General features: G+C 44.1%; 2 protein-coding genes across 3 annotated transcripts; one reads left to right on the top strand and one right to left on the bottom strand.

Moving 5' to 3' along the window:
- Positions 1-1,204: 1,204 nt before the first annotated feature.
- ATXN1L (ataxin 1 like) lies at positions 1,205-12,058 on the bottom strand. 2 transcript variants are annotated; one of them, XM_032424407.1, is made up of 3 exons: positions 11,952-12,058; positions 9,986-10,053; positions 1,205-8,864 (listed from the first exon to the last, which is right to left on the bottom strand). In XM_032424407.1, the coding sequence occupies exon 3, from the start codon at positions 8,745-8,747 to the stop codon at positions 6,681-6,683; it is 2,067 nt and encodes a 688-aa protein (XP_032280298.1). In that variant the 5' UTR covers positions 8,748-8,864; positions 9,986-10,053; positions 11,952-12,058; the 3' UTR covers positions 1,205-6,680. The 2 variants fall into 2 exon arrangements, with proteins under 2 accessions (XP_032280298.1, XP_032280299.1); XM_032424408.1 differs by having other exon boundaries at positions 1,205-8,867.
- Positions 12,059-12,489: 431 nt separating this feature from the next.
- On the top strand, positions 12,490-27,948 carry LOC116644470 (IST1 homolog). The gene is given in 10 exon segments (XM_032424043.1): positions 12,490-12,563; positions 14,346-14,412; positions 16,033-16,084; positions 19,015-19,039; positions 19,041-19,193; positions 20,312-20,389; positions 20,520-20,529; positions 20,874-20,957; positions 22,045-22,155; positions 27,757-27,948. Coding segments are annotated over 10 exon segments (846 nt in total).
- Positions 27,949-27,995: the final 47 nt, after the last annotated feature.

The following is a 27,995-nucleotide window of genomic DNA, read 5'->3' on the forward strand; positions in this document are numbered from 1 at the left end:
GTCAAAGCCAGAGCAAAATGACCAGTTTGTATGTCTGCCAAACAAGGAGGAGACAAGAGCTGAGGTCATTTCTAAAAAGTGTCTGTGATGGTACAGAACAAGTACAGAACTTTCCTTAGCCTGCACCAAAGGTTGTGTACAGTTTAGATAATTATAGATCTTGAGGTCCAGAAGGAAGTGCCCTAGTTAAGTTATAGCCAGAGAAATAACTATGCCAGGAATGTGGACCTCTTCCAATATCATAACAAGGAAACTTGGACTCCTCTCCGACCTCCATAGGTTTAAGGCTATTTAATAGTGTTAACTGACCCCATTCCCACCATCAAACTAGGGTTAATTCCTACCAGGCAGGCTGAAATATTTCTGTTCTAGGAACACAAAAATTTTAATCTTATTCCAAAGTACTGGACATTGGAAGGAAAGTACTTAATTGCGTCAAATGTCTCTCACAGAGCTCCATACTGAAGTCCTACTTGGGATGCCTCAAAATTGTTGAGCACTCACTATGTGTCAAAGATTATTCTGAGCACTTTACATGGATTATCTCATTTAATTTTCACAGCAAACTAGGAGTTAATACAAACTCAGGACCCCAATGCCTAGATTTAAAATGCTGCACTGCCATTTAAAAACTAACTTTGGGCAAGTTACTTAACCTGTCTTGGTTTCCCCAAACACAATATGGAAATACTAGTATAAGCAACAAATGACTATTAATATATAATTAATATATATACTATATAAACATGTATTAATATATATAATTATTAATATATGTAACTTAGGATGGTTTGTGGCACCTAGTAAGTGCTCAATAAATGTATCTGAGTCACAATCCTGTATCTGAGTGTTTCGCCTCTTACTACTGACAAGCTTTCTAGTTTAGAAGCAGTAGCTATGATTGCAGCTGATGTATTCCAGCAATTTCTGGAAGCATTCCTGGGGAAAGAAAAGAATTGGAGAAAAGGCCAGCAGTGAGGACATCTACAAGTCCTTGTGATTGATTGTGCTAGTTATCTATGTCTATAGGTAGACTTCTGGGTCACTGAAATACACACCACCAGAACGTGCAGATCTGCCCAGAGCCCACCACATAAAGATGGGCACTATTAGCCATTACAAGCTCTCCCATGAAGGGCTTCTATCCCCCACCCAACAGCCACCATCTAAGGCTGGGATAAGAAGAAGGCGCAAACACCAAAAGGAAAAGCTAGTAGTTTATATAGATAGATATATAGATATATAGATATTGATATATATTGTGTTTACATAGTCCACAAGTTAAATGCAGGTATCCATAAGAAGAGCATTAACAATAAAAATACAATCTGTGTGTAGCCAAGTACAGAGACTTAAAATGGTAAAACAGCAAAAAGGATCTCACAAAAGTACAAATATACAGTACAAATTGATTTATTTAAAACAGTTACAAAAAAGCACAACAAAATAGAGATTATCCTTAGAATTATTAATGCTTTGTTAAAGATCAGGTAGGATTAGAGGGTAAGAAATGGTACTGGGTGGGGGGAGCACCTGACTAGTTCTAAGGCTTTAGATACAATGCAGTTGATTACATATTAATTCAGCCATTACATACTGGGGATAGTAGTTGGGGGATCAGTAATTTATCTACAGGGAACTCCTACACAAATCAGATCCATCCAGACCTCCCCAGTGCCGTCCTTCTTTACTCCTCAGGACCCTAAAGCCACCTGATGGCAACATTCCCACTTTCCTTTCTCCACCCCATTCCCTATCCATATATTCTTCCCTCCCCTAAGGTGCTGTGCAAGCTGAGAGCAGTCTGCTCTCTGCGGCTGGAACATATACTGTTTTGGCTACAGGGATCCTGTGTGTGACTAGGAAGGTTGTAGGGGACAGCCTTATTTTAATACTTCAAGTTTGCCACGAGTACAGTCTCTTCCCAGCACAATCTGTATTCTCTCGAGTGTGAGTATCAAGCAAATGAGGGATGAACCCTGCCTTCAGCAATACCAGCAATGCACTAACCACTCACAGCTCACAACTACGTGCAAACTCCCTGTCCAGGGAGTGGGTGTAAAACCACGGTGTCACCAGCTCGCTCTCTGAAGAACCTCAGTCCCCGTGACAGTCATAAAGACAAATAAATGCTTGCAAGTTTGACAATAGGTAAAGGCACATGGGCTGCTGCCATACACACACTGTAGACAGGAACCCAATTTGAGGCCATCTTCACTGCTGGGCATTTGCAGTAGAATGGCTTTGGGATCACACAGACTTTGAGTTCGCAACCTACTGGGGGAGGATCTAGGCTTAACGGGAGAACTAATAAAGAAACCTTAGTGTGAAAAGTGCATTTATTACTACTGTTCCTGCTGGGGAGGCTCAGCAGGGCAAACCGCACCACCTCTCCTCCTTCCACCCCAGGCACTGTGCATAGTCTGCAGGTAAGGAGAGAGTGCAGTTGACTCTAGCATCTCGAGGGCCAGTGTCATCCTAGGCCCATATCAGGCTTCTGGCCCAAAGATGGACCCTAGAGTTGAAAGAGCAACTGATAGCTGCAAAGACCCAGATGCTTATTTTATTATTGCATAATGTGGGAGGCCTTCTCTAGCCCAGGGAAGCTGGACGGTGAAGGCTTCCCAGCAAAGGGCTAATAGGTTCCTGGTCAACATCCAACCTTGCACAGTCCAGCTCTTCAACTGTAGTGTACACTTTTTCCCATCTGGAAAGTATTGTAGCTTCAGTGTGGTTTAGTAAACTTAGCCCTAGGAGGCCAGGAAGTCTCCCTAAAACTTGGCCTCTACCCAATTTACTTTGCTCTTAAGACTGTGACCTAATCTCCATGGCCAATTCAGTTAATCAGGTGTCTTTACTCCAAAGGACCCAGGCCCTTTCCCAGTCAGCCCATGTCCACCCTTCACCTCCAGTGTGATCATTCAACTCTCCAATGTGCATGCATGTTGCAGGTTTAAATCATACACCACCCTGTTTATCTCCTATGATGTCCACTGGTAAAAATAAAACTAAACCCCACTGAGGGGCTATTTCGGTCAAACTTCAAACCCTCTTCAGTCCCAGAACCAACATAACTAGAGCTAGATGGACCCTCCCTAGGATGCTGGCAAAGGCCCTAACCTGGTTCCCCATCATTTATTTTTAAAAACAGGATAAAACATACCACAAAGGAAAGCAGTTAATACATAGAAAACGCCCACTAATAAGACCTGTTTGCTTCTCCCTCAAGACAGATATCTGGAGCCTAAGGGCTCCCAACAAGCACTGAAGCCACATCCCTTTGGGTTCACCAGCCCACCAGCAGCATTTCATACTATCCCTATTCAACGTGACTTTGCTATAAAGTAACAGTTGCACAGTAAGAATGGACAGGATGCCTGGATTTCCTCCATATGGTCAGACAGGGAAGGGCAGGGCGCTACAAAGGTAGCAGGCAGGACAGTGAGCAGACAGCAGCAGTGGCAAAGCAGCACAGAGCAAAGCCCTTGGTGTTATGACTGACTGGGACCAAGACTGCAGAAGGGTCAGTCCAGATCTGCTAGGGCCCCTCCCCTTGGGTATAAGTATTCAGCTCTGAATCCCCTTCCCCCATGCCACCACCCTCCATGCCCCCCCACCATGTACACCATATACATCTTGAGAGGAACGATGATCCAAGACTTGGATGTATTACCCATCCTTTACCTGATCACTCTACTCCCAAACTGGTATAGGCATTCCTGGTTAGTGCCAGAGTTAGCGGTCCTCCTTTCTATTCCTAAACTCTGGGAATTTCCTACTACTGATAAGGGAGCGGAGCTGGCCTTCTTCAATTGCCCATTTCCCAAAAAGCTGACAGCTTCCCACTAAAATGCTCACTATCTCAAAACCACTCTTAGGTCTCTTGCCAACTTAGGAAATTCCTTTAAGGAAGAACAGACCACCAGAGGCTCCTCTCATTTCTCATACCTGGAAGAAAAGACTGAACCGGCGGGAAAAGACAAGCGGAATGCCACAGCTCTGACCAAGATTGAGAGCAGAGCTTCAGTTCCTGGGAGCCCACACTTCACAAGACACCTCTGCAGCTTCGCAAACGGAGCATTCATATACTACGTACACATGGCATGGTACTAGAAGAGCTGCGGCTATTCCTTCACGGGCAAGAGACAGAAGAGGAACAGCAGCAGCAAAGTCAGAGCCCAACCTGCCAACGTGCACAAGATGTTCTCTTTCCAGGATTAAGTGGAAATTACCAGGCTGGGAAGTGGAGGGTCACTTGGTTTAAACTACTGTCTCTGGTTGGACGTAAGTTTGCTCCCACCAGGAGGAAGCTTAACTGGTGTCCTTGGTGGACACTTCTTGAGTGTCTACTGTGTGCATGCCACTGTCTTCAGTTGGTGAGCATTCCTATGAGGAAGGAGGTTTCTGAGAAACCCGTGCAAACAATAATCCCTAGGAATGAGCTGATCACAGAACAGCCAGAGATGTGGCCTTCTCCCAGGGCTGTCATTGGAGAGGGTTCCTCAAGACTTAGCCCCATCGGCCCCCTCTGTAGGAAACAAGCCAGAGAAAGCAGCATTCAGAGAAAATGGGGGACAGAGAAGGGAAAGGTGAGGATCCCAAACGCATCCAAGGTTGAGTGTTCACCAGAGTTGGTGTTTGGTTCTGAGGTGACCCGGAGACTTAAGTACTCACAGTCAGGTCAGCAGCTTCCTTTGGATGGGCCTCTAAAACCTGACTGACTGCTCTCTAGGAATGAAACAGTGGCGTGTAGGGCTTGTAGCAAACAAGCCGGTCTCAGTCACTTTGTTCCCCCAGGAGAACAACCTTTAGCACCTGAACACTAAGAATGACTCCATTCTCAGAACTCCCCCTCCCCCCAGGAGGTAGGTAAGATTATTTATCCCCATTTGGCAGCTGGGGAGGAAGTGAAAGAGCGAGAGGTCACAAGACTTGCCTGAAGTCCTTGACAGAGCAGAGATCAGACCTCAGAGGTTTGGGACTCCTGATGACAGGCAAGGCCTCGGCCAGTTCAGGTGCATTTCTAAATGAAATGCCAGGATCATACACTGGGAGAAGCCTCATCAGAGAGCTGAGTGGACAATACCCTGAGTTGCTTCAAGAGTCTGAAGACCCCTGAAAAACAAACAAAAAACCCACCCACCCACCTAAAAGCTGGTGGGGGAGCCTAATTCTCAATACCCAGTGGAAACCCATAGTCCAAGCTGATGCTAAAAGTTGTGAAAACGTGGGCTTAAGACACAAGGGGGAGTAAATGCAACTAAGATTGAGAATGCTCTTTGCAGAGGAACACTCCACCACAAAACGAGATCTAGGAGACTTCAGGGACTGGAAACTTATCAAGACTATACCAGAACCTTAGAGCTGGCTGTGGGAGGGGATGGCTGGGAGAAGCCTGAATGCTGACAGGAAGTGGAATAAGATGGGAGGGGCTGTGTAAAAACACCAGGACGGGCACTGCCCAGCCAGGTGTATTTGCCCTGACCCAGGGCACAGTTCCCTTCTTGCTTCTCTACCAAGCTCTTCAGCTGCAGAAGAGGAGGGGACATGATTCTTTCTTTATGAGTTTTGAAAAACAGGGAATATAACTGAAGAGGAAATCAGAGAGACCCCTCCACACCAAAAACTAGAGGTCTTGGTCAGAGTGGACAAAAACAATTTTGCAGAAGGGGAAAGGCAGTGCAGCTACAAATCAGGCCGAGGTCAAGACACCATGCAGAGGACAGGGCAGGAGAAGGGTGGGGGCAGCGCAGGCACTTAGGCACAACATAGACAAAGGAGGAGAGTAGGGGACTAGGGACAAAGGTCCACTGGTTCTTTCAAAAGTCACCATTACCAACTAGAAATTCGGTACGATTTTGAAGTAGGTCTGGCATGCTGGGTACAAGGAGCTCTGTTAAGTCAGCTACCTTTCCAGAAGCCCTGCCTAGAGACCGGTCACCTGGCCATCAGGTCTTTCTCCCAAAGTCCCGACTGGGTCCCGCCAACGCAGTACTTCACTCTGAACCCTGGAGGGGCTTCTCTTTCTCCCAGTGCTAGAAGCCTTGTGGGAGGAATGGTGGGGAGATGGGAAAGGGCTGAAGCACAGGATCAAGCAGAGTCCTGTAGATGAGTGCTCCTCCCCACAAACCCACAGACATCTGTAACAAAATCACCCTTTAAAGTGCACAGCTCTCAAAAGAAGAGTTCTGGGTGGGAACCCTCTTAATCCCAATCATGGGGCTTCCTGCCCTCCCACCACAAAAAAGAAAGGAAAAAAACTTCAGACAGTTGAACTGCTACTATAAGCTGTGGATCATCATTTTTGGCTCTTTCTTTGCTCCCTCCCTCTGCCACCTGCCCCCAAAGCCCGACTTTCCCCTTGCAGGAGCTAGGGATGGGGAGGAAAGAACAGGGAGGCCCTGATATTTGGAATGTTTCTTATCCTGTGTGCACCCCCATCCTTCCTTGGCTCAGGCCCGCTGCTCCCCATCACAGCACCCTCTGGGGCTGTCCTGAAAGGATGCCATGGGGTAATGAGCAACAGACCCTGCCTTGGGAGGCTGCCTTTATGCCTCCTCTTTCCCCCCAATCTCACTGCCAAGAGAGCCATTCCCTGCTCGGCATGTGCAAATCCTCTGCCTGCTCACGGTGAGGCCCAGCTCTGGGGTAAAGCCCCAGTCCTGGTCTGGGAGAGAGGTTCATTTTCCTGCATTGGAACGCCCTTCGATGGACAGCTTTACCTCCTGCGGAATGAAAGAGGGACGGAGCAGTGCAGCCCGTGCCTCCTCCCCTTGCATGCTGTATCTTTGGAAGCTTGGGGCTGGCCAGCAGGCCTGAGCACCAGGCTCCGGCTGCGAGGGCTCTACCATCTGGGAGCCCTCACCTGACGGCTGGCTCTTCCCCTCACTGTCACATTGCTCTCTGGGTCCCAAGACTGTCCTCTCAGGCCTTTCTCGGGGGGGACCCAGCTGGCCTGGGGGAGCACAGCTAGCCTGAGAAACTGAGTTACTGTTCAAGCTCTGTAAACTGATAGAGATGCAGACATCTCCCACCTGCAGCCGATGGCAGGGCAAAGAGAAGAGCTGTGCAGTCCGCCCAGGGCTGCAGGAGGACCAGCCCTGGCCATACACAAAGAAGGGGTGCTCGGGGGGCACCTCGATGCTCACTTTGCTCTGCTGCTCACCAACCACAAAATGCAGCATGACAAATCCAGGCCACTGGCTCTCCTGAATGTCCACGACCGTGCTAGAGTCAATCTTCAGCCCCCCGCTCACTTCGGCACTGCGCACAAAGTCCTGGGTCTGGAGGTCCTCCACCCGCTTCAGCTCCCCTGTAGCCAGCTGGATGATGGCGCCTTTCATGAAATGGGAGGGCAAGTGGGAGGAGGTAATGGGGGGTGGCGTTGGCTCCTTATCTGGGAAGGTGGCTCTGGCCTGCATGTCCAAACTTGATGCCACCAGGATCTCCGAGCCCACGGACAGCAGACCTGGGTCAGTTCCAGTGGGCACCAGGTTGCCATTAGCTACAACCATTGCTTTGGGTAAAGGTCTATGTTTCACCGGTTCCTGATGGGATTGAGGGTAGAACCCTCGGGCCTGATTTTTCTCGGCCATCTCTGCTGGGTTCCTGGCTGACCCTCGCCCCTCACCCTGATGGTCAGGGGTATGATGCGACAGGTTGAGGGGGCTGGGCTCATCCTTCCTCTGAGCTGTCACCACACGATAGTCCTGAGAAGCTAAAGCGCCAACCACCCGCTGGACCTCAAGGTCGGTGTCTGGGGTCCCTCGGTGTGCCGGCACTGCCACCTCTACCCGTGCAGTCTGAGAACCTGAAAACAACGGTCCATCCACCACACATTCTACCACTGGCACCAGGCCCTGGCCTTCACTCTTGCTGTTGGGGGAGTCGAGGGCTTCGCTTTCCCGTCTTACTAAATTTCGTTCTCGCTGTCTCTGTCCGTTGGCAGCGGCTGCTTCCAGAGCAGACTGGCCCTCCTGAGGGGTAAGAATCGGGCTGGCACCTGCTGGAGGGGTTTCATGCAGAGTGTACCCAGCAGGTAGCCTGGACATCTGATAATAAATGGGCATCCGGCCTGGAGCAAGGTCCAGTGGCTGAGTACTCGAGTGATGTGGCAACTGCCCAGGTGGGGAGGTGGCAGAAGGGGCTTTGTTGAATGAGTGGGCTGGGGATGAAGCCTGGGGAGGGGGAGTGGCTCCTTCTGCCAGGAGTGAGGCATATGGCACAAAGTGTGGAAGGTGAGAGGTGGCGAGGTTGGCAGAAGGAGAAAGGAGGGGACTTGGTAGGAAATTAGGTGGCACAGCATAGGGAAGGCTATAAGGAGACCCGATAAACTGCAGAGAGGTGGACGGGAGTTGAGCATAGTGGATTGGGGGATAGTGGATTCCTGGATGTTGAATCAGTGAAGACGCTACATTAAATGTGGGGGGCAAGGGGTTCATGTTCACCACAGATGGGAGGCCAGTTGGGGAGAAGGTAGCAGGTGGCACAGCCACCTTATACAGCATACCATACTGGTCCACCGTCAGACCAGTGATGGCCTCAGCTCCATCACCCCCCAGGCTGACTCTGGCTCCTGCCTGGCTCTGCCCGGCCACCACAACCCCCCGGGACCATTCAGAGGCATCACTGGAGGGTGTGTGGTTAGTTGAGCAGCTGGTAGTTCTCCCCATATCCTCGCTGGTCACGGGGAGGTCTCGTTTCTTTGGTGGAAGGCATTCCTGACTCCTCTCATGAACAGGTTTCATATTGCTTTGTGGTGTTCCTGGAGCCTGGAAGGGGTCGGCTTGCTCCTTGGGACATCAGAAGGGGCTTCTCTGTGGCTCCCCTGCACCCCTCTCTGCTGCTGGCGGGGGCGCCCACATCTGCTAGGGAACAAATCAGAAGCAAAGAAAAGTAACCTAGGGGCAAACCAAGTCAAAGGAAGTAGCAGAAACTGTGCCCACAGAGGAAGATGTAACAAAGGGGACTGCTGGGAAAAAAAGGCATGAGAAAGGGGCAAACAAGGATGCTACCCTTCCCTCATTCATCCAGCCCAGGACATGAAAGAAACAGTCAGGGAAACCAAAGAGAGCTACAGGAACAAACATTCAACGACGCGTAAACAACCTGTGGGCTCTACAACCCCAGAGAGACCAACAGTTTCATGATCAGGTGTGCCTCTGATGGGGACCTTGACTCTTCCCAGCCCTCTCCTCGAAAAGATTTGACCACATGGTTGTTGCTGCTGGTTCTTTTTCCTAAGCTTCTCCTTTTGTCACCAAAGATTACCATGCTATCTTCTTTCCAATATATGACCTCATCCTTGCTTCCTTTCCCCAGCCCAATTCAGGTTATGATCTCACCTTTCCCCATCCCCCCACCCCAGGCCTGGTTAAACTCTCATCCTCCTTTGCCTCATATCACCACTACCTCAAAGACCCAGGTGCCACTGAAAAATAGCGTCTTCTTTGCCCCATGAAATACTACATTCAAACTTGCGCCTTATGGGGAAAGTGATTGTACTAGTGTGTTCTATAATGTATTTGTTTCTCCTCTTCCCTAAAGAGCAACAAAACTCTCCTGACCACACACAGACTTCCCACCCTAGTCTGGAAAGACTTCTTTTCTTCTCATTAACCATCTTCAATGTACTTTCTTCATTCATTCTCTTTCTTTTGCCAATGGTTCCTTTTCCACTATAGGTCTGCTCTAGGCACCACTTCCTAAATTCTGGTTCCATTCCTCCAAACCTGTCTGGGTCTCTATGATTCATAAGAAAGTTCTCTCCCTCCTTTCTCTTGCTGTCACCTCTCATACATGCTTTTGTCCATTGTCATAAAGTACACTTTTCGTCTGAACATTTCAACGCATGAACTTTGTCACCTATTTCTTCCAATCAAGGCTCCAGTTCTTTGGATCTGGATATTACACTGTTCTGTTTTTCCACTGTTGAATCCCAGATGGTTTTTTCTGGCAACAAGGTATCCAAATTTCCCTTTATTACCTGAGCTTCCAGTAGTGCCTCTGAGCAGCTGTAGTAAGAAGCAGTGTCCTCCCCGCTGCCTTGGGAGCCTAGAAGACAGAAATAGGAATAAAGTAAGCAGGAGTCTAGCCTCTCACTTCCCCAGTGTCATCAAGGTAATTCTAAAGGTAATTCTAAAGCCACAAAAACATTAAAGTCCATGAGTCCTTGCCTCATGTTCTGCTCCAGAGGTACCAGCACATTTATCGAGTTTCTAGGCATTTGAATAGAGAAAAAGCTATCTCTTAAGCTCTAATTTGTAGAAAGACATCCCTGAAAAAAAATTTTCAATGTGTGTCAAATTTCATTGTTTTCCTTAACATCATATTCTTCATTCTCTACCTGTACTTATTCCCCAAAGGTTAAATTTACTTCCAATCCCAATTTCAGGTAAATGTGCAACTAAAAATGGAAGATTCAACATTATTCCCATGTGAACAATGGGAAGCTGGAAAAATCAACTACATGGATTTCACCTTTATTCAGGGCTGATGAAAACACAGATATGGAGGTTATTTAAATGAGAAAAGTGGCACTAGAGGAAAAAGAACAATTATTTATGTTTCTGGGGCAGAAAAAGAGGTCAAGGGGGAGTCACTCAAGGGGAAGCCTTATTAACAGATTTCCAGGGTAAAAAAATAGGATCCTGTGTGTGAGTGTAAAATTTTCTGAGTGACAACTTCGTACCAAGTGTTGAATCAGGTGTGACAGAAAATGAAAACACTGCCTGGGTCCTCATGTAGCTATTAACAATGGGGAAACAAAGCTCACACTAAATTATCAATATCTGAATCTACACATGCCAGGAACATCAAATACTGAAGAATGGAGCCTTAATCTCTGACAACAGATAAAGCAGTATGACCAGTACTCTGAGAAACTATCCACTTTCCTGTCCAAGTCCTACAGAACTGCAAGCCTCTAACCAAACTGAAGCAACATTTACCTCTTAAGATTGGCAAGGTGTGTATGTACAAGAAAAGGTGATGAGACAGGAAAACAAGGGGGAAAGAAAAATTCTCAGTTCCATAAACACAAATTACACAGTGGGCACGAGTCTTGCATCCCTTCTTCGCCAGCAATTCCAGTAACTGAAAAGCAATTAGCTTTCTCCCTCGTTTGCAACAGAAATTGGGGTCATATCTCCAATCCCTGAATGATCTTTGCTTCCTGCAACTAAAACCTTAAGGAAAACCTGCCTCTAGGTTAGCCAAACACAGCCGAATAAAAGCAATAAAAGAGGCAAGAGGTCTGGGGGAATGACAACAAAGAGCCAAGCCTGCCCACCAGGGTCCAACAATGCAAAACACATTTCGGAATCTGAAACCTCGGCCTCAGGAGAGGCTCGATGAGGACTTCTCAGAGGGAAGATGCAGCTCGTAACCCTAACCGAACTAACAGGGAAGGGGGTCTGTTCCGGTGAGCTGCCAACGCTGCTAGTCACAGCCCAGAATCAAGAGATTGAACCCAAAATTCAGTGAGGACGAGAGGTACGCCCGCCAGCAAAGAGTGGAGCTTGGAAGAGACTACGGGTTATGGCTTCCCGTGATCCTGCAATCCTTGCTGCAACAAGGGTAGGGCCCGAAATTGGGAATTTAACGTTTAGGGGTGAGGAGTCGATCCTTGAAGTAGAGGGACAGGGACAAGGCCCCGCAGGCGATGCTTCCTTGTTTGGGGGCCCCTTCCCGCCCCGAAGACTCGGACACCCCGGTCCACCGGGATACAGCCGCGGGGGCGCCGGGGCCTGAGGCCGCCTTCTGGGCTGGGCCGGAGAAAAGCGCGCGGGACTCTAGGCGCGGCCTCTTTCGCTCTCCCCGTCCGCGGTTCTCGGGCCCCGGTCCGGCGGGGCAATGGGCTCCAGGGGGCCACTTCCTCCTAAGCTGCGAGCCCAGGCCTGCTTGGCCTCAGTGAGGCCGGCCCAGCTGCCCTCACTCCCGGCGACACTCACCGGCCCATCTCACGGCGCTCCTCGGGCTCCTCCCGCTCGTCCCGGAGCCGCCGCGACCGCGGCCGCCGCCATCCCCGGCCCCGGAGCCGCCCCACACCCAGCGCCCCCCCAAGCCGGGCGCCCGGAGATGGCGTCAAGTGCGTTCCGCCCCCGTCGCGGGCAGATGGCGTCACCGCCCAGGCCCAAGAGCGACGCCCAGAAGTACCCGGGAAGGGAGGGAGGCGGCCCCTAGCCCCTCGCCCCTCGGCCCCAGCGCCCCCTGTGGTGGGAAAACGAACTCCTCCCCGGGGGAAACAGGATCACGTGAAGAAGGTTGGCCGGCCCTCTCGCCCTGACCCCACCATGACCCCTGCAATCTCTCTACTCCAATAAATTCTGGGGGTTCCCAAACAGAGCCCTGGGGCGTGGCCAACAGCCACCCTCATTTCCTGGACTTCCGGGGCCTGACAGGTGAAGCCTCCTCTTGGGAACCTCGGAACCCCCGAGGCGATCCCTGTCCAGGAAAGTAAGAAGATACCCCTGGAGACCCAGGGTCGAGATGGGGGAGCTCTTTGAGTTGAGAAATGACTTTGACGGGGATGAGAATGGACACGATCCAGGATCTAGGGGAAGGTGAAGCAAGTAGTGGGAACTTGAGGGATGAGAGGAAAGGGTTCAGTACAGTGGGAAGAGCTTAGTTCAGTGGAAGAGGGCTTGACTACTCGATCAAATATTAGGTCACCATTCATTGCCAGTTAACTAGGCAACTTCATAGTAACATGAACATCTGATTAACCATAAGTGAAAAAGTGAACACCAGTCGAATTTGTGATTTGATTACAACTATGTAAAAAAAGGAGTTCTGCATACAGACAGAAACAAGCTAAACTGAGGGAAAAAATAAGTTTAACTATTAGAGAGATTGGATCTGAGTGGATTTTTCCCCTTTCACTTTCTGCAAACTCTGTTCACTAAATAACAATTGATTTTTGTTTGATTTTAAAAGTACTGACTGGGCTCTGGTCCCTACTCTGACCTTAGGAAAATCATTTTACTACTTTAGACTTAGGTTTCCACTTCTGCAAAATGAGGAACTTAAATTAGATGAAGGGGTGGGAGTAAAATGTAGATTAAAGAGCTCTCTATAAATATTTTAAGTGAAAATATAAGCAAATATGTACAGTGTGATATCATGTATTTAATGTGAAAATCACATGTAACATATGAAGACATATTTATGTATCAGTACAGAAAAGGAATGGAAGGCTATGTAACAACTAGTTAACATTGGTTATCTCGGGAGAGGAAAGTGGCATTGGGTGGTGACCAAAAGATACAAAAGGGACTTACTGTTTGGATTTCTTATGAAAATATTATCTTAGAAATATTAAGATGAGTAAGTTAAAATACAAGTAAAGTATATGGTTTCTAAGATTCTTTCTAGGGAATCAGTAGACCTCAATTTTGGTATTTTCTCACCTGGATGGGCACAAAGGATCATTAAAATCATTGAATGCCACCACACACACACCTTGCACCAGTGTGTGAAACAGTGAAGCTACTGATCTGTAGCCATCTAAATCAGCAGAGGGCTGTGCTTCGAGGATATTAGTATTATTCATGACAGTCGTCTTCTCTCTCAGTTTGGCCAAGGAGGAAGTCCTGTGGTCACACAGTGATTCCGTTTTAGCACTAACTGGCATTCTGGCTTCTAATCCATTGCTTAGCTCACTAAATTGGAATTAAAACTATCAAGATTAAAAAAAAACTGCCAAGATAGACAGATAAGCCTATACTATTTATTTATTTATTTATTTATTTATTTATTTATTTATTTTTAAAGATTTTATTTATTTATTTGACAGAGAGAGAGAGAGCACAAGCAGGAGGAGCAGGAAAGGAAGAAGCAGGCTCCCTGCTGAGCAGGGAGCCCGATGCCAGACTCAATCCCAGGACCCTGGGATCATAAGGTAGATGCTTAACCAACTGAGCCACCCAGGCACCCCCATACTCTTTTTTTAAATCAAAATGATATACATACTGCTGTCTTTGCCAATTTTTTCCATATCAATAAATTAAAAAAAAACAACAAAACAACCTCTGCCAAGATAGAGACCCTTGGATCAACCAGGATATCCATTGCCTCCTAGACTAAGATACGCTCTCAGAGAGCTGGTGTTTCAGACAAAACTGAGAGAGCAGACACAGGTAGATGCAAGCAAAAAGAATTTTTTGGCTACCAGCCATTAACATGATTACATAGTGCAAAGGCGTGTCTGATTTAAAAACAAAAAAAACAGGATGTTCTGATTGGTGAGACACAGGTGATTTCCTGGTTTGGTAGGAACCAAAACCAGGTTCTCTATTCGGCAGTCCCAAAAGAGTGGGTCATATCTCTGCTGTATTCTCTTCTAGGACTCTACTCCAAGCAATCTTCATTTCTTTGATTGTACATATTGACGTAGGAAGCTCCATAGTGACAGTTTGAAAGGAGTATTAGTAATAAGTAACATAGCTTTTAGATTTAAGACACTAAAGTAACTAAAAGTTACCTCATTTCTCCAAAAATCTGTATTATTCTCTGGAACCTGGATAATTCCCTGTGTAAGTTATTTATAGTAAGTAAACCCAGGGTCGTATTCATTGTAACTGGCTCAATAAATAGTTGTTGAATGAAATTTCACAAAGATATCTCAAACTGGGAGACTCTCCTTGCTAATTTTTTTGCTCCCATTTCCTCATTTCTATTCTTACATAGTTTTGCCTATTTGTTACCTGTTTTCAGTCTCTCTCATCTGAAAATTCCTTCATTTTCTTTCACCAGATTTGTTTGTTTAATTTCCATGGAGTTTTAAGAACTGATAAAGTGAAAGGAGATTTCTTTCATTTAAAAAAAAATTCCCTGCCCCATAAAAGGAGATTTTTAAAGGTATTTGAGACATTTTGGAACTGAAAAGTTATACTTCCATCTGTTTTGTCTACCTCTTCTCTTTCCTTGGATTCCCACTGAATTCCTTTGATGTGTGTAGATTGAATTTGTGTGATGGGAGAGTTTGAGCTACTCTGTTGAGAGGAAAACAACAATGACCACAAAACCCTGCTGAGCTGGTTCTTCTTCTCCCTAATCAGGCACGAGTTTCAAACCAGCTCTCTGTGTTGTCTAGTTCCTCATTGGTGATTTTTCTAGACCTGTCGTACAGGCAGGGGACGTTCAGACAACTATCCCAACTCTTTTTTGACGTTAAGGGATCAAACCAGGGAGAAGTGCTGGTAATTTGGGGAACCATGTGTGTCATAACAAGAGGAATAGGTGGTTTTTTTCATACTGTCATGTCTTTTTGCTTGTATTGCTCAGCACGTAAAGGTGTCGTTGTAGGGGAGAACTTTATCTTTGTATGCCAATGGCAGAAACAACAATCTCAAGTATAGGTTGAAATTCTGGGAATACTTGGCAGATTCAGCTTTCCCAAGACATGTGTTGGTGCCTGGTATTAGATTATTTTTCAAAAGCTTTTCTAGATGTCCAAATGTAGAAATGTGCAGTTTTCAAGCTTCTGTTCTACTTTTCTGAACAATTCTGTGTCCTTATTTCCACATGCTTTTAATGTTCTGTGCCCTCTCCAGATTCCAGTGGGGATCTCCCTTTCAAATTCATTAATATTTTATTTACAAGGAGGTCTTGGAATTTCTCCATAAGTGACTAATACATCCTTTGGGGAGGGGAATCTCGATCTGCTGTCTGCTTCCTCAGACACTTGCCAAAGGCTTTCATTTTTATCAGAAACTTCCTGCAGAACTCTGAAAAGTTGCAGTCAGAACACTGACGATTGGAATAAACTGAAGGAAACCTAACCCTTATTTGAATTGTAAGAGTCGTATCTGGGGAATTGGGCCACAGAGAAGGAAATACATTTAGGCCATTGCTGAGCAGCCAGGAATTCCTTACAGGGGACTAGTGAATGAATAAAGTAGATGTGGTTAAATTAATGCCCCCGTGACATTGATAACTCTTGCTCTGTGAAACTGGCTCAGCAAGGTGATTTGCTGCTGTGCCTTGTGGTGAAATCGTGTTCATTTCTGCCTTCCAAGCTGATGGCTTCAGGTCAACCTGCAACTGGTTGTCAATCGCCTAAAACTCCTGGAAAAAAGGAAAAGTGAGTAAATACTCCAGACAGCACAACAAGCTGCCTCTCATCACTGAGCACTACCCTCCCCCACCCAGGAGATCTCCTAAGACGTTAGTTAGCAATTTTGGAATTCAAAGGAATGTGCCTGACTTGTGGGAATGATGATTATAGTGATCAAATCACTTAAAAGTTTGCAAAGACTGTTCTGTATCTTGATGGTATCAATATCAGTATTTTGGTTTTGTAAGATGTGATCCCTGCATGAAACTAAGTAAAGGGAACCCTGGATCTTTCTGTATTACTTCTCACAAACTGCACGTGAATCTACGATGATCTCAAAATAAAAAGTTTAATTTAAAAAAAAAGTTTCCAAAGACTTAAAATATAAAACAATGTCCAGATTACTGGACTCTTCTTCACCAAATCAGAGAACTTTATCTAGTCAGGCCTTTTCAAATGGGCAGTAGCTATTAAATTTGAGCTGCTGGGCAAATTTTTCTGGAAGGGCTTCTTTACGTGTTTTTGAACACACCAAAAAAAAAAAAAAAGCTATTTCTTCTATCAGGTGACAGCTCAAGTAGTGAGTGTTATACCCATGAGCTAGAGTGGTAGCTGACAAGTGTTGTCTTCTTTCTTTAAATCCAACCTATTTTCTGTTGCCTCTTGCTCTTTCCTCATTTCAGTGGGTCACATGAGCCATTAACCCCTCAAAAAACTGAAAAACCGATGATCTCTGATTATGAGGACGGTTCAGGTAAAATAAGTATTGCTTGTGTGTGCAGTCTTCTGAGTGCCCCATAAATAGCACTATTTACTCTTGAATTACTGTGATCTGTCGGTGGAGAGGCAGCTATTACTTTAACTTCCAAATTGATTTTTGGGCATTCTTTAGAAAATTAGGGCCTAAGAAAAATACCTTAAACAAATAAGATTTAGGCAAACCCAATGGTACCCATCATTGTTACCATGAACCATGATGATGACATTGGTGGTGTACACAGAACTTGTGAATTTTATTTTATTTTTTATTATTATTTTTAAGATTTTATTTATTTATTTGATAGAGAGAGACACAGCGAGAGAGGGAACACAAGCAGGGGGAGTGGGAGAGGGAGAAGCAGGCTCCCTGCTGAGCAGGGAGCCCGATGTGGGGCTCGATCCCAGGACCCTGGGATCATGACCTGAGCCAAAGACAGATGCTTAATGACTGAGCCACCCAGGTGCCCCAGAACTTGTAAATTTTAAACTGCATGCCCAAGTGTCCTTTTATTTGATCCTGGCAATTCAGTGACACATATAATTATCCAGAGAAATTATATCCTCTTTTTACAAATGAAATGTAAACTTGGACTGCTGGAGTGATTTGAGGTAAGTAAAGCAAATTAGCTCTGTCTTACCTAAACTTAGTCCTCTTTAAAGGGAGACAGTAATCTTGACTTTCTTTTTTTTTTTTTTTTTTTAATCTTGACTTTCTATCACTCCAGAGTTCTATTTGTAACACAAACTATAACCTGGGCACACAATAAATGTTTGCCAATATTAGTAGTGGTGTAACAACAGTTCACTATTTATCTGAAACAAGTCCAGTTCTACTGTAATTTCTTTTCCCTATGATGTCTAGAGCAGAGAACATTTTCCTACTTTGGACTTGGCTAAGCAACCTTTCAAGCCCTGAGCTTTGTGTTTACTTCAGATTCAAAAGTAGTCTCATGTCAAGATTTGCTTGCAATGACAGAGTAACTCTGTTCATGATTAGAAGGTGAGCATAACTCAGTGAACAGACGGGTTACATAGTTTGGAGGCTCAGGTTTTCCTGACTTGTGAAACGCCTCTTTCCCCAGGCTCAGTCATCAGTTGATAAAACAAGGTGGTAAGACTTATCTCAGTGGATTGGCCTGGGACAGGTTACATTTGTTACCTCCCCAGCATGACTCTACTTGTTCATTTTATTGGCATACTATGGTGAAAAAGCATAGGAACTTGCAGTCTGAAGATTTGGCCTTGTTCTAATTCAGTCACTCCTAATCATGTGACCATGGGCAAGCAATTTAACCTCTCAGTATTTCAATTTTCTCTGCTGTAAAATGCAAATAACAATATGAACCTCACACAAGTGTTACAGGGATCAAATGGAACTGTATATGTGAAAACAGTTTCTTATTTTTTATTTTATTTTTTAAGATTTTATTTTTAAGTAATCTCTACACCCAACACGGGGCTTGAACCCAAAACCCTGAGATCAGGAGTTGCATGATCCACTGACTGAACCAACCAGGCGTCTCTGAGGACAGTTTTTTTAAATGCAAAGCACTTCATGCATTCTTCTTTTTTAAATAATCTTTTTATTATGGGGGCGCCTGGGTGGCTCAGTCAGTTAAGCCTCTGACTTCGGCTAAGGTCATGATCTCAGGGTCCTGGGATCGAGCCCCACTTGGGATTCTGCACTCAGTGGGGAATCTGCTTGTCCCTTTGCCCCTACCCCTGCTTGTGCTCTCTCTCTCTCAAATAAATAAATAAAATCTTTAAATAATCTTTTTATTACAAAAAAAAAAATGTTCACTATGGGACATTTTAGAAAAGCTAGGCAACCCGAAAGGATAAAACCAAGGCCACTCGTCAAAGCACCCCCTAGAGCAGTAGTCCTTAGCCTTCAGCACGTGTCAGAATTGGAGGGCTTGTTCAAACACAGATTGCTGGGCTCACTTCCAGAGTTTCTGATTCAGTATTTCTGGGGTAGGCACCAAGAATCTGCATTTCCAACAGGTTCCCAGGTGATGTTGGTGTTGTCGACTGACCTAGTGCAAAACACTAATAACTTTATATATGCGTATACGGTGTATATTTTTTATTGTTAATTTATGAAAACACTGCTTCACCCTATCATATAACCTGCCTTTTTTATTCAATGAACTCCACTTTGTACATGCATTTCTCTATACACGTGCTTCGTGCTGCAGCCGAGCAGGCTCAGAAAGCAAGGAAAGATTGCTGACCGTCTGACTGCTGGGAAAGATGAACGAGCTCGGATCCGAGTAGAGCACATTATCCGAGAAGACTACCTTGTGGAGGCCATGGAGATGCTGGAGCTGTATTGTGATCTGCTGCTGGCTCGGTTTAGCTTGATCCAGGCCACAAAGTAAGACCTATGGGACTTTTACCATTTCTTAGGCTCAAAGGGGTGAGAAGGCATCCCTGCCCCCTTGTGAGGGAGAGGGTGGGCTTCAACTTGTTAGGACTATGCCAAAGGACTTTGTCTCTAATTTTTATAGGGAGAAGTAGTGCTGTTCAGAGAGACTAGGTCAGTCCAAAGAGCCATTTTTAGAACCAGATGGTTGTCTTTTTTCCCCCTGAGCTTGTAGAAAAGTGGGGAAATACAGACAGAAAAAGAATCCATAATCACCAAATCTGGAGCTAAGAATTTTGGTATATTTCTTTCAGTCTATATATGTATTTCTGTATTTATCTATGTTGTATAAACACATATGTGTGTGTGTATATATAGTTATATATACCTATATATACATGTATCTAATTTCAGTTAAGAAGAATTATTTTACATTATATTTTGAACATTGTCCATGGGCTACCTTTTATTTATTTATTTATTTATTTATTTATTTATTTATTTATTAGAAGATTTTATTTAGGGGCGCCTGGGTAGCTCCGTGGTCCCAGGGTCCTGGGATCGAGCCCCGCATCGGGCTCCCTGCTCAGCGGGAAGCCTGCTTCTCCCTCTCCCACTCCCCCTGCTTGTGTTCCCTCTCTCGCTGTGTCTCTCTCTCTGTCAAATAAATAAAATCTTTAAAAAAAAAGACTTTATTTATTTATTTGTCAGAGAGAGAGAGAGAGAGAGAGAGCACAAGCAGGGGGAGCGGCAGGCAAAGAGAGAAGCAGGCTCCCCGCTGAGCAAGGAGCCCAATGCGGGGCTCTATCCCAGAAACCTGGGGTCATGACCTGAGCTGAAGGCAGACGCTTAACTGACTGAGCCACCCAGGCGCCCCTATCTTTTTTTTTTTTTTTTTAAGATTTTATTTATTTATTTGAGAGAGAGAGAGAGAGAGGGCAGGAGCAGGGGGAAGGGACAGAGGGAGAAGCTCAATCGCACATCCCCTCAGGGATCATGACCTGAGCTGAAGGCAGACGCTTAACCGACTGAGCCACCCAGGCACACCCATGGGCTACCTTTGAAGCAGGGGCAGGAGTTGGGGGAAGAAACATAGAACCCTGTGTCGCATAACTTTGTGTTTGTCTTAGGGAATTGGATTCTGGTCTCGCCGAATCTGTATCTACACTAATCTGGGCAGCTCCTTGCCTCCAGTCAGAGGTACCTGAGTACCCGTGCCATGACTGTAGGTGAGGGGATCACTAGAGCTACTTGTTTGGAATTGTGGGATTAGTTCGAGGAATCCTTTCTTCTCTTAAAGGACAGCCATAAAAGTATTTTCTCCTGCTAGTCTTTAAGTGAAAAAATAGTTTCCTTTTAATGGCAATGGTAGAAACAAATAAATAAACCTTACCTAAAACAAAATAATAAAGCAAAATTTGAAATTGGATTTCTTTTGTATGGAGACAGGAATCATAATTTATAAGGTGTTTAGGATTAGAGTTTTTAAGTTTCATGTTTATCAGATATTTAAAAACAAAGCAAAGCACTGTTCTGTTGCTATTGCTGTTGTTTAGATGCTAAAAGAATATAATTCCAATGAGGTAAGATAAAAGTGATTTCTGCTCTTTTGGTGGTTCTTCATCTCAAGCAAATTTGCCATAACTTGATGAATTTTGCCTCTATTTCTTTCTTGGTGATGGTTTGCTCCAGGTATCTAATCAGCTGTATGCAAAGTACAGCCAAGTATATGGCCAACTCTGCCGAACAAACAAGACTGGAACTGCCAGCTCTCAGGTAGTACCCTTCCAGAGACACACATTTTTCTAAGCCAAGAAGTCCAGGAAAAGCAAATATGAGAAAACTCAGAGCACATAATTTTGTGCAGACTGAAAGATGTTTAGAAATAAGTTTTGCGGGGGCACCTGGGTGGCTCAGTCGTTAAGCGTCTGCCTTTGACTCAGGTCATGGTCCCAGGGTCCTGGGATCGACCCCGCATCGGGCTCCCTGCTCCGTGGGAAGCCTGTTTCTCCATCTCCCACTCCCCTTGCTTGTGTCCCCTCTCTGTCAAATAAATAAATAAAATCTTTAAAAAAAAAAAAAAGAAAAAGAAATAAGTTTTGCGGGCGCCTGGGTGGCTCAGTTGGTTAAGCGACTGCCTTTGGCTCAGGTCATGATCCTGGAGTCCCTGGATCGAGTCCCGCATCGGGCTCCCTACTCAGCAGGGAGTCTGCTTCTCCCTCTGACCCTCCCCCTTCTCATGTGCTCTCTCTCATTCTCTCTCTCTCAAATAAATAAATAAAATCTTAAAAAAAAAAAAAGAAAGAAGTTTTGCATTGGAGGAAGAGCAACTTGGATAAAGATTTTGGACTAGGGGAATTCAGATGCTTATCAAAAAACTAGCCTCAAGCAAGCTGAGATGGTTTTTTATGAAGAAAGCATACATTTTCCTAAATGAAACTCGCTTAGTAATATAAAGGAAGTTAATAAACTTAGAAGCTTCAGCTTTTGAACGTCTTACATCATGACCACACATATAATTCAGGACTGACAATCAGCTGAGACACAGAGATGTAGCTGCAGTTTGTTTCATGCAGGTAGACACTCTCAGCATTCAGAGTGTCCATTCTGACTGGATGGTGCCTTGCTGTACTGGTTGTTGAGTGTGTTGAATATCACCTCTGACATAATTCAAACACTTATAAAATCAGAATCCTCCATTCAAAGTGTTTTTTCTTTTGTTTATTTTCTTCCTCTTATTTTACTTGGTTTGGGGTTCTTTCATCCCAGGAGAGGGCTGCCTTATGATATAAACTAAACTCTTTTTATTTCTGAGTTTGTAGATACGCGTGTGACCAAATCTGTTATGTTGTTTATCTTGCAGTTAATGTGTAAATTAAATGTGAACACTCTACCCCAGGTTCTAGTAGAACAGTACCTGATAGAAATTGCTAAGAACTATAATGTACCATATAAATCCAAGGCAACCATTATGGTGAGTACTTTCAAGAACGGAGACTTGACTTAAAGCTGAGATTTTTATTGTGCACCAGAAGACTTTTCTTCTGCTTAGGAATGTGCCTTCCAGAGTAACTCTGGCAGGATTGTAAAGCAGGTGACATTTGCACCTTTTCTCCGCCCACATACTTTTCCTAACAGAGCTTGACTTCTGCTGTCACATGACCCTTCTAAGCGGGTAACAACAGAGTAGAAAACAAAGATGAAGATATCTAAAGTGTTATACTTAGAAGTGTGTAAAAAAACAAATAAAAAACAAAACACACACACACTAAGAAGTGTGTTAAACATTTTTAGTTCTTAAGATCTCAGTTTTATCCCAGAGATAATTTGCATTTTAATAAAGAGTTCTTGGAATAAAGACTGCAAGATGCTAAGGTATAAGGCACTCTCTTTTGGTGTTGGTTAAGAGTATGAGTTCAAAAGTGAAATGGCCCATATTCAGATCCTAGATTCACCATTTATTAACCCTGAGACCTTAGGCATTACCCTTTCAAAGACTCAGTCCTCTGAACTTTAAGAAGGGGGATAATAATAGTTAATAATTATTACCAAGTCTCATAAGTTCGTTGAGGTGATTAAATGAGTGAGTATGAATAAGGATGTTAAATGCAATGCCTGGCACGTAGCCAATGTAATCAAGTTTTGCTTTTCATCATCATCACTGAGGGTGGTTTAAGCTTCCAAAAGGTAGTCATGGAATGTTTTAGGGAAAGAGGGATATCCCCCTAATACCTTTGAATTGCTGAGGTGGCATGTACCATGTTGGATTGTGGTTAAGGGGCACATTTCTCTGATGCTTTGCTCCTGATGGTTTCCTGATAGGGACTCTTTTACTCTTTTTTTTTTTTTCTCTCTCTTACAAAGAGTTCTATGGTTTGTTGAAAAAAGACACTTTGTAGAAATTTAGACAATACAGAAAGGGACTTTGAAGAAGTAAAAGCCACATGAAATGCCACTAGAGATGTACCCAAGGGCTCAGTCTCTAGACTTTTCCTCTTCCTTCTCTCTTCTTTAGATGATTTCATCCTACCTCATGGTTTTCAATCTCATCTTTATGGTGAGGACTTCCACATGTATATCACTAGCTAAGGCCTCTAGGCTGATACAAACTCCAGACTGATAAATCCACCCACCTTCTTGATATCTTCACCTGGATGTTTCAGATGCATCTCAAACTTAACATGTCCAAAAGTGCTCCTACCCCTTTCAAGGACCTACTCATTCTATAGTTGACGGCAATTCTATGCTAAGGCAAAATCCTGATATTTTCCTTGACTCTACCCCTTCTCGCAATGCCTAGCCCCCATCCAATCTTCAGCAAATCTGTTGAGTAACCATTCTACCTTCTAAATATATCCAGAATCCTGTCACTTCCCACCACCTCCACTGACAGCACACTGATCTAATCTACAACAATCTCTTGCCTGGATGACTGCAATAGCCTCTTAACTGGTTTTCCTGCTTGTACTCCTCTTCCCCATTAACTGATGTTCAATATAGCAGTCAGAGACCGGTTAGTACCTAAGTCGGATCATGTCACTCCTCTGCTTTTAAAGCCTTCCAATGGCTTAAAAAAAATTATTTATTTGAGAGAGAGCACGCACACAAGCTGGAGGGGAGGGACAGAGGGAGAAGAAGCAGACTCCCTGCTGAGCGGGACTTGGGGTGGGGCTCAATCCCTGGACCCTGAGATCGTGACCTGAGCTGAAATCAGACGCTTAACCCACTGAGCCACCCAGAGGCCTCCTTCCATTGGCTTTTTATTTCACTTAGAATAACAGGCAGCAGCTTTCCTCTGACCAAGGATGTGGCCCACAGGCACTCTCAACTCTTCTCTCTGGCCTCATTCTCTCTACTCTCCCCTCCTATTTACTCTGCCTCAACCACACTGGCCTCCTCGGGCTTCTTCAAACACACATGCTAGTTCCCACCTCAGGACCTTTGTACTTCCGGTACTCTGTGTTCTCCAGCTATCTGCCCCATCCCTCCCTCACTTCCTTCAGGTCTGCACTTACATGTTCTCTTCTCTGAGTCCCTTCCCAGCTACCTTCTCTGAAATGTCAACCTCTTCCCTCTTCTCTGCTTTATGTTTTTTTTTTTTTTCCTATTGCTCTTATCTCTATCAGTTGTAGGTGGACAGGGACTTTTGTCTGTTTTGTTCACTGCAGCATCCCTAGTACTGTGCCGACCTTACATTAAGTGGTCAATAGATTCTGTCAAATGAATGAATGAATCCAGAGTTTACCGCTGCTGAAGTTTGATAAACTTTCTTGTAGATCTATCTATGCATATTTATGTGTAGCTCTTGATCATTGATGTACCACAGGGTCTGACCTCATAGGCACTCAAAACATAGTCACTGAAAGAGAAAGAAGACGCTTGTGGGCCAGAGGCTCAAAGGTTGCTTTAACTGTCATTGACTTACACTTGGGTCTAAGCTGCATGAGGGCAGGACCCATGTCTCTTTGCTCACCATTTCTTCCCCTGTGCTTCCAAGAATGTTTGGCAGGTGGTAGGGATGCAATAAACAAATGTGTGATCAACTGAGAACCCAATGTGATTCTTACCCTCTTGCCTCAGGCTAAGCCCCAACAGACCTGGTCAGTGTTGGATTTCCTAAGGACGTCAAGAAAGGCACCCGTGGCAGAACAGGTGGGACTTCCGCAGGAACTGGTGATCCCCTCAGGGCATTGCCGACGTCTGCACTGGGGCCCTTTCCTATGAGATCCCCAGCCCCTTGTTTCTCATGCCTTCCTCCTGAAAGTCAGATCAGTACAGAAAGGGAAACTGAATCTGGAATGCTACTACCAGTAGTGGTAGAGTAGATTTCTGCATGGGCTTTTTGAATAGTACAATAATCTTTGTGAAGTTTTTAAGGGGCATATTTACAGTCATTTAGCTGACGGTTGATGTGTTTTTATGCTGAACTCATGAGAACTAGGCCTTTCGTCTTTTATCAGCCTCTTGACAATACCAAAGTAAGACTGCAAGGAACATTTTTATAAGCTGGACAAATCTGAAAGTCTTTAATGTACAGTGATTTAGACGCATGCTTCAATATTTAATTTATATGTAGTGAAAACAGTTTACTCTCTTGTTGAAAATAGTACAAAAATCTCAAAACTTTGTATATATAAATCTAGAAAAGTCAAATAAATAGAAGCTAAAGAGCCTTAGACATTAATTTTCTTTGTTCTCTCTTCTTTCAGTATGAAGTAAAGAGAAACTGTTTTTATTCTTTTTACCTTGCTAGGCATTTCTGACCCCATGAAACTCTTTTTTAAAGATTTTATATTTCAGACATAATTTAACTCTGATTTTCCTTGTTGAAATTATTTGTCTGAACCACACCTTGTGTATGGCTCAGCTTCCAGTCTTGGAAGGCAAGTCCTCTAATTTAAAATAAAAAAGAGTTATAATCTCTAGCTCCATCCATGTCATTGCAAATGGCAGGATTTCATTCCTTTTATGGCTGAATAATATTCCATTGTGTATATATACCACATCTTCTTTATCCATTCATCAATTGATGGACACTTGGGCTGCTTCCATATCTTGGCTATTGTAAGTAATGCTGCTATAAGTCATTCAGAGAAAGGCAAATACCATATGATTTCACTCATATGTGGAATAAGAAAAAACAAACAGAAGGAAAAAAGAAGAGAGAGAGAGGGACAAACCAAGAAAGAGTCTTAACTATACAGAACAAACTGATGGTTGCCAGAAGGGGGGGGAATGGGTGAAACAGGTGATGGGGATTAAAGAGTGCACTTGTTGTGATGAGCACGAGGTGTTGTATGGAATTGTTGAATCACTATATTGTACACCTGAAACTAATATAACACTGCATGCTAACTAACTGGAATTAAAATAAAACCTTAAAGAAGTAAAATAAAAATGAAAAAGAAAACTTTATTATGGAAACTTTAAACATATAGAAAATTAGAGAGAATAATATAATGAACTTCCATGTACCCATCAATTTTAACAGTTGTCAACATTCTGCTTCTTTTATTTCTTTTCTCTCTCTCTTCCTGACACTTTTTTTGGTGGGGAAGAAGGAATTTATTTATTAATTTTTTATAGATTTTATTTATTTATTTGACAGAGAGAGACAGCGAGAGAGGGGACACAAGCAGGGGGAGTGGGAGAGGGAGAGGGTGAAGCAGGCTTCCCGCTGAGCAGGGAGTCTGATGAGGGGCTCGATCCCAGGACTCTGGGATCATGACCTGTGCCAAAGGCAGAAGCTTAATGACTGAGCCACCCAGGCACCCCAGGAAGAAGGAATTTAAAGCAAATCTCAGACATCATATAATTTCACCTGTAAATACTTCAGTATTTATTTCTAACACAAGCCCTTTGTTTTTATAATATAAAACAATGCCATTATGATGCCCAATACAATTAAAAATAATTCCTTAATATTATATAATACTCAGTATACATTATATTTGCTAATTGTCTCAAAAATGCATTTTTACAGTTATTTTGTTGAAATCAAGATCCAAAAAGATCTACACATTGTATTTGCTGATATATCTTTTAAATCTTTTCATCCTAATACTTCCTTCTTCCTGCTTGTCCTTTTCTCCTTGCCACTTATTTGTTGGAGAAAGGGTCCTCTGACTTTATTAAACTGAATTATCTTTCACAAGTAGCATCTCCAGGCTTAAAGATAAAAGATTTCTCAATTCTTATATGAGACCACAGGTGACAGAAGAAGTAAAACTCATAGTTACTCCTAAAGCTAATTTCCAGAAGGCATAAAAAAAAAAAGAATTCTGCTTCACAAGAAGGAAGCTTGACTGTGATTGAGTTAATTATATGAAATATTTATTGAAGGCTTACTATTAAAAATTTTGTATTTGGAACTCAAACCAATGACATCCCGGTGATCTTTTTTCTTTCAGAATGACTCCCATGAGGAGAACAATTTGCTTCCTTTACTGGTTCCTAATAAGTATAGGGAATGCTTGTAGAAACTGGAATTGTTTTATATCTGTTGAAGTTTTCCAGTTGTTGTAAGACTATTCCTTGGGGTGCCTGTGTGGCTCAGTCAGTTAAGCATCTGACCCTTGATCTCAGCTCAGGTCTTGAGCTCAGTGTTGTGAGTTCAAGCCCCATACTGGGCTCCATGCTGGGCATGGAGTCTAGGTAAAAAAAACAAAAAACAAAAACCGGACTGTTCCTCCATAGATGAGAGGTTATTAGTGATTCACTAGGAGTACAGTGGGTTCCTTTATGGTAGCTAACAGTTTTCAAAGTGGATGTAGATCTCCGAGACATCTTTAACACACACACAAAAAAAGGTTTTAAAACCACTACCACACTGGATCATCATGGCACATATTTTGAAAAAGTGTGCTTTTTAAAAAAGCCAGATTGCCCTTGAAGCAAGGGCCAACAAAATGTCACCACTACCACCATTTACATGCTGGGGGAGTTGTCTAGCTCTCCAGCCCGATTATATGCTGCCCTCTCAAAAGTAATAATAGCCTACTGTCTTTAAGTCTGGGATTTCTTTCTGGCAGTCTGTATTATTGTGACTTTTAATTATATTTATTGAAATGAACAGGTCCAGAACTCAACCCCCCCAACTTCTCCACAGCCAGAATCCAAATCCAAGATTGGTTTTGATAACTTCATGCTGCCTGATTTGCCCAGTGTAAAACCTCAAGCAAGCCTATCCATTGACCCTTATGGTTCTGAGGAAGTCAATTTTGAAGATCTTAACCGGAGACTTGAAATGCTGAAGAAAACCACATAATTCCTTGGTCTTGGATTGGGCAATTAATTATCTGGGAATCACGGTTC

This window comes from Phoca vitulina, unplaced genomic scaffold (assembly GCF_004348235.1).
Source record: "Phoca vitulina isolate PV1807 unplaced genomic scaffold, GSC_HSeal_1.0 scaffold30, whole genome shotgun sequence".
Classification (NCBI taxonomy): domain Eukaryota; kingdom Metazoa; phylum Chordata; class Mammalia; order Carnivora; family Phocidae; genus Phoca; species Phoca vitulina.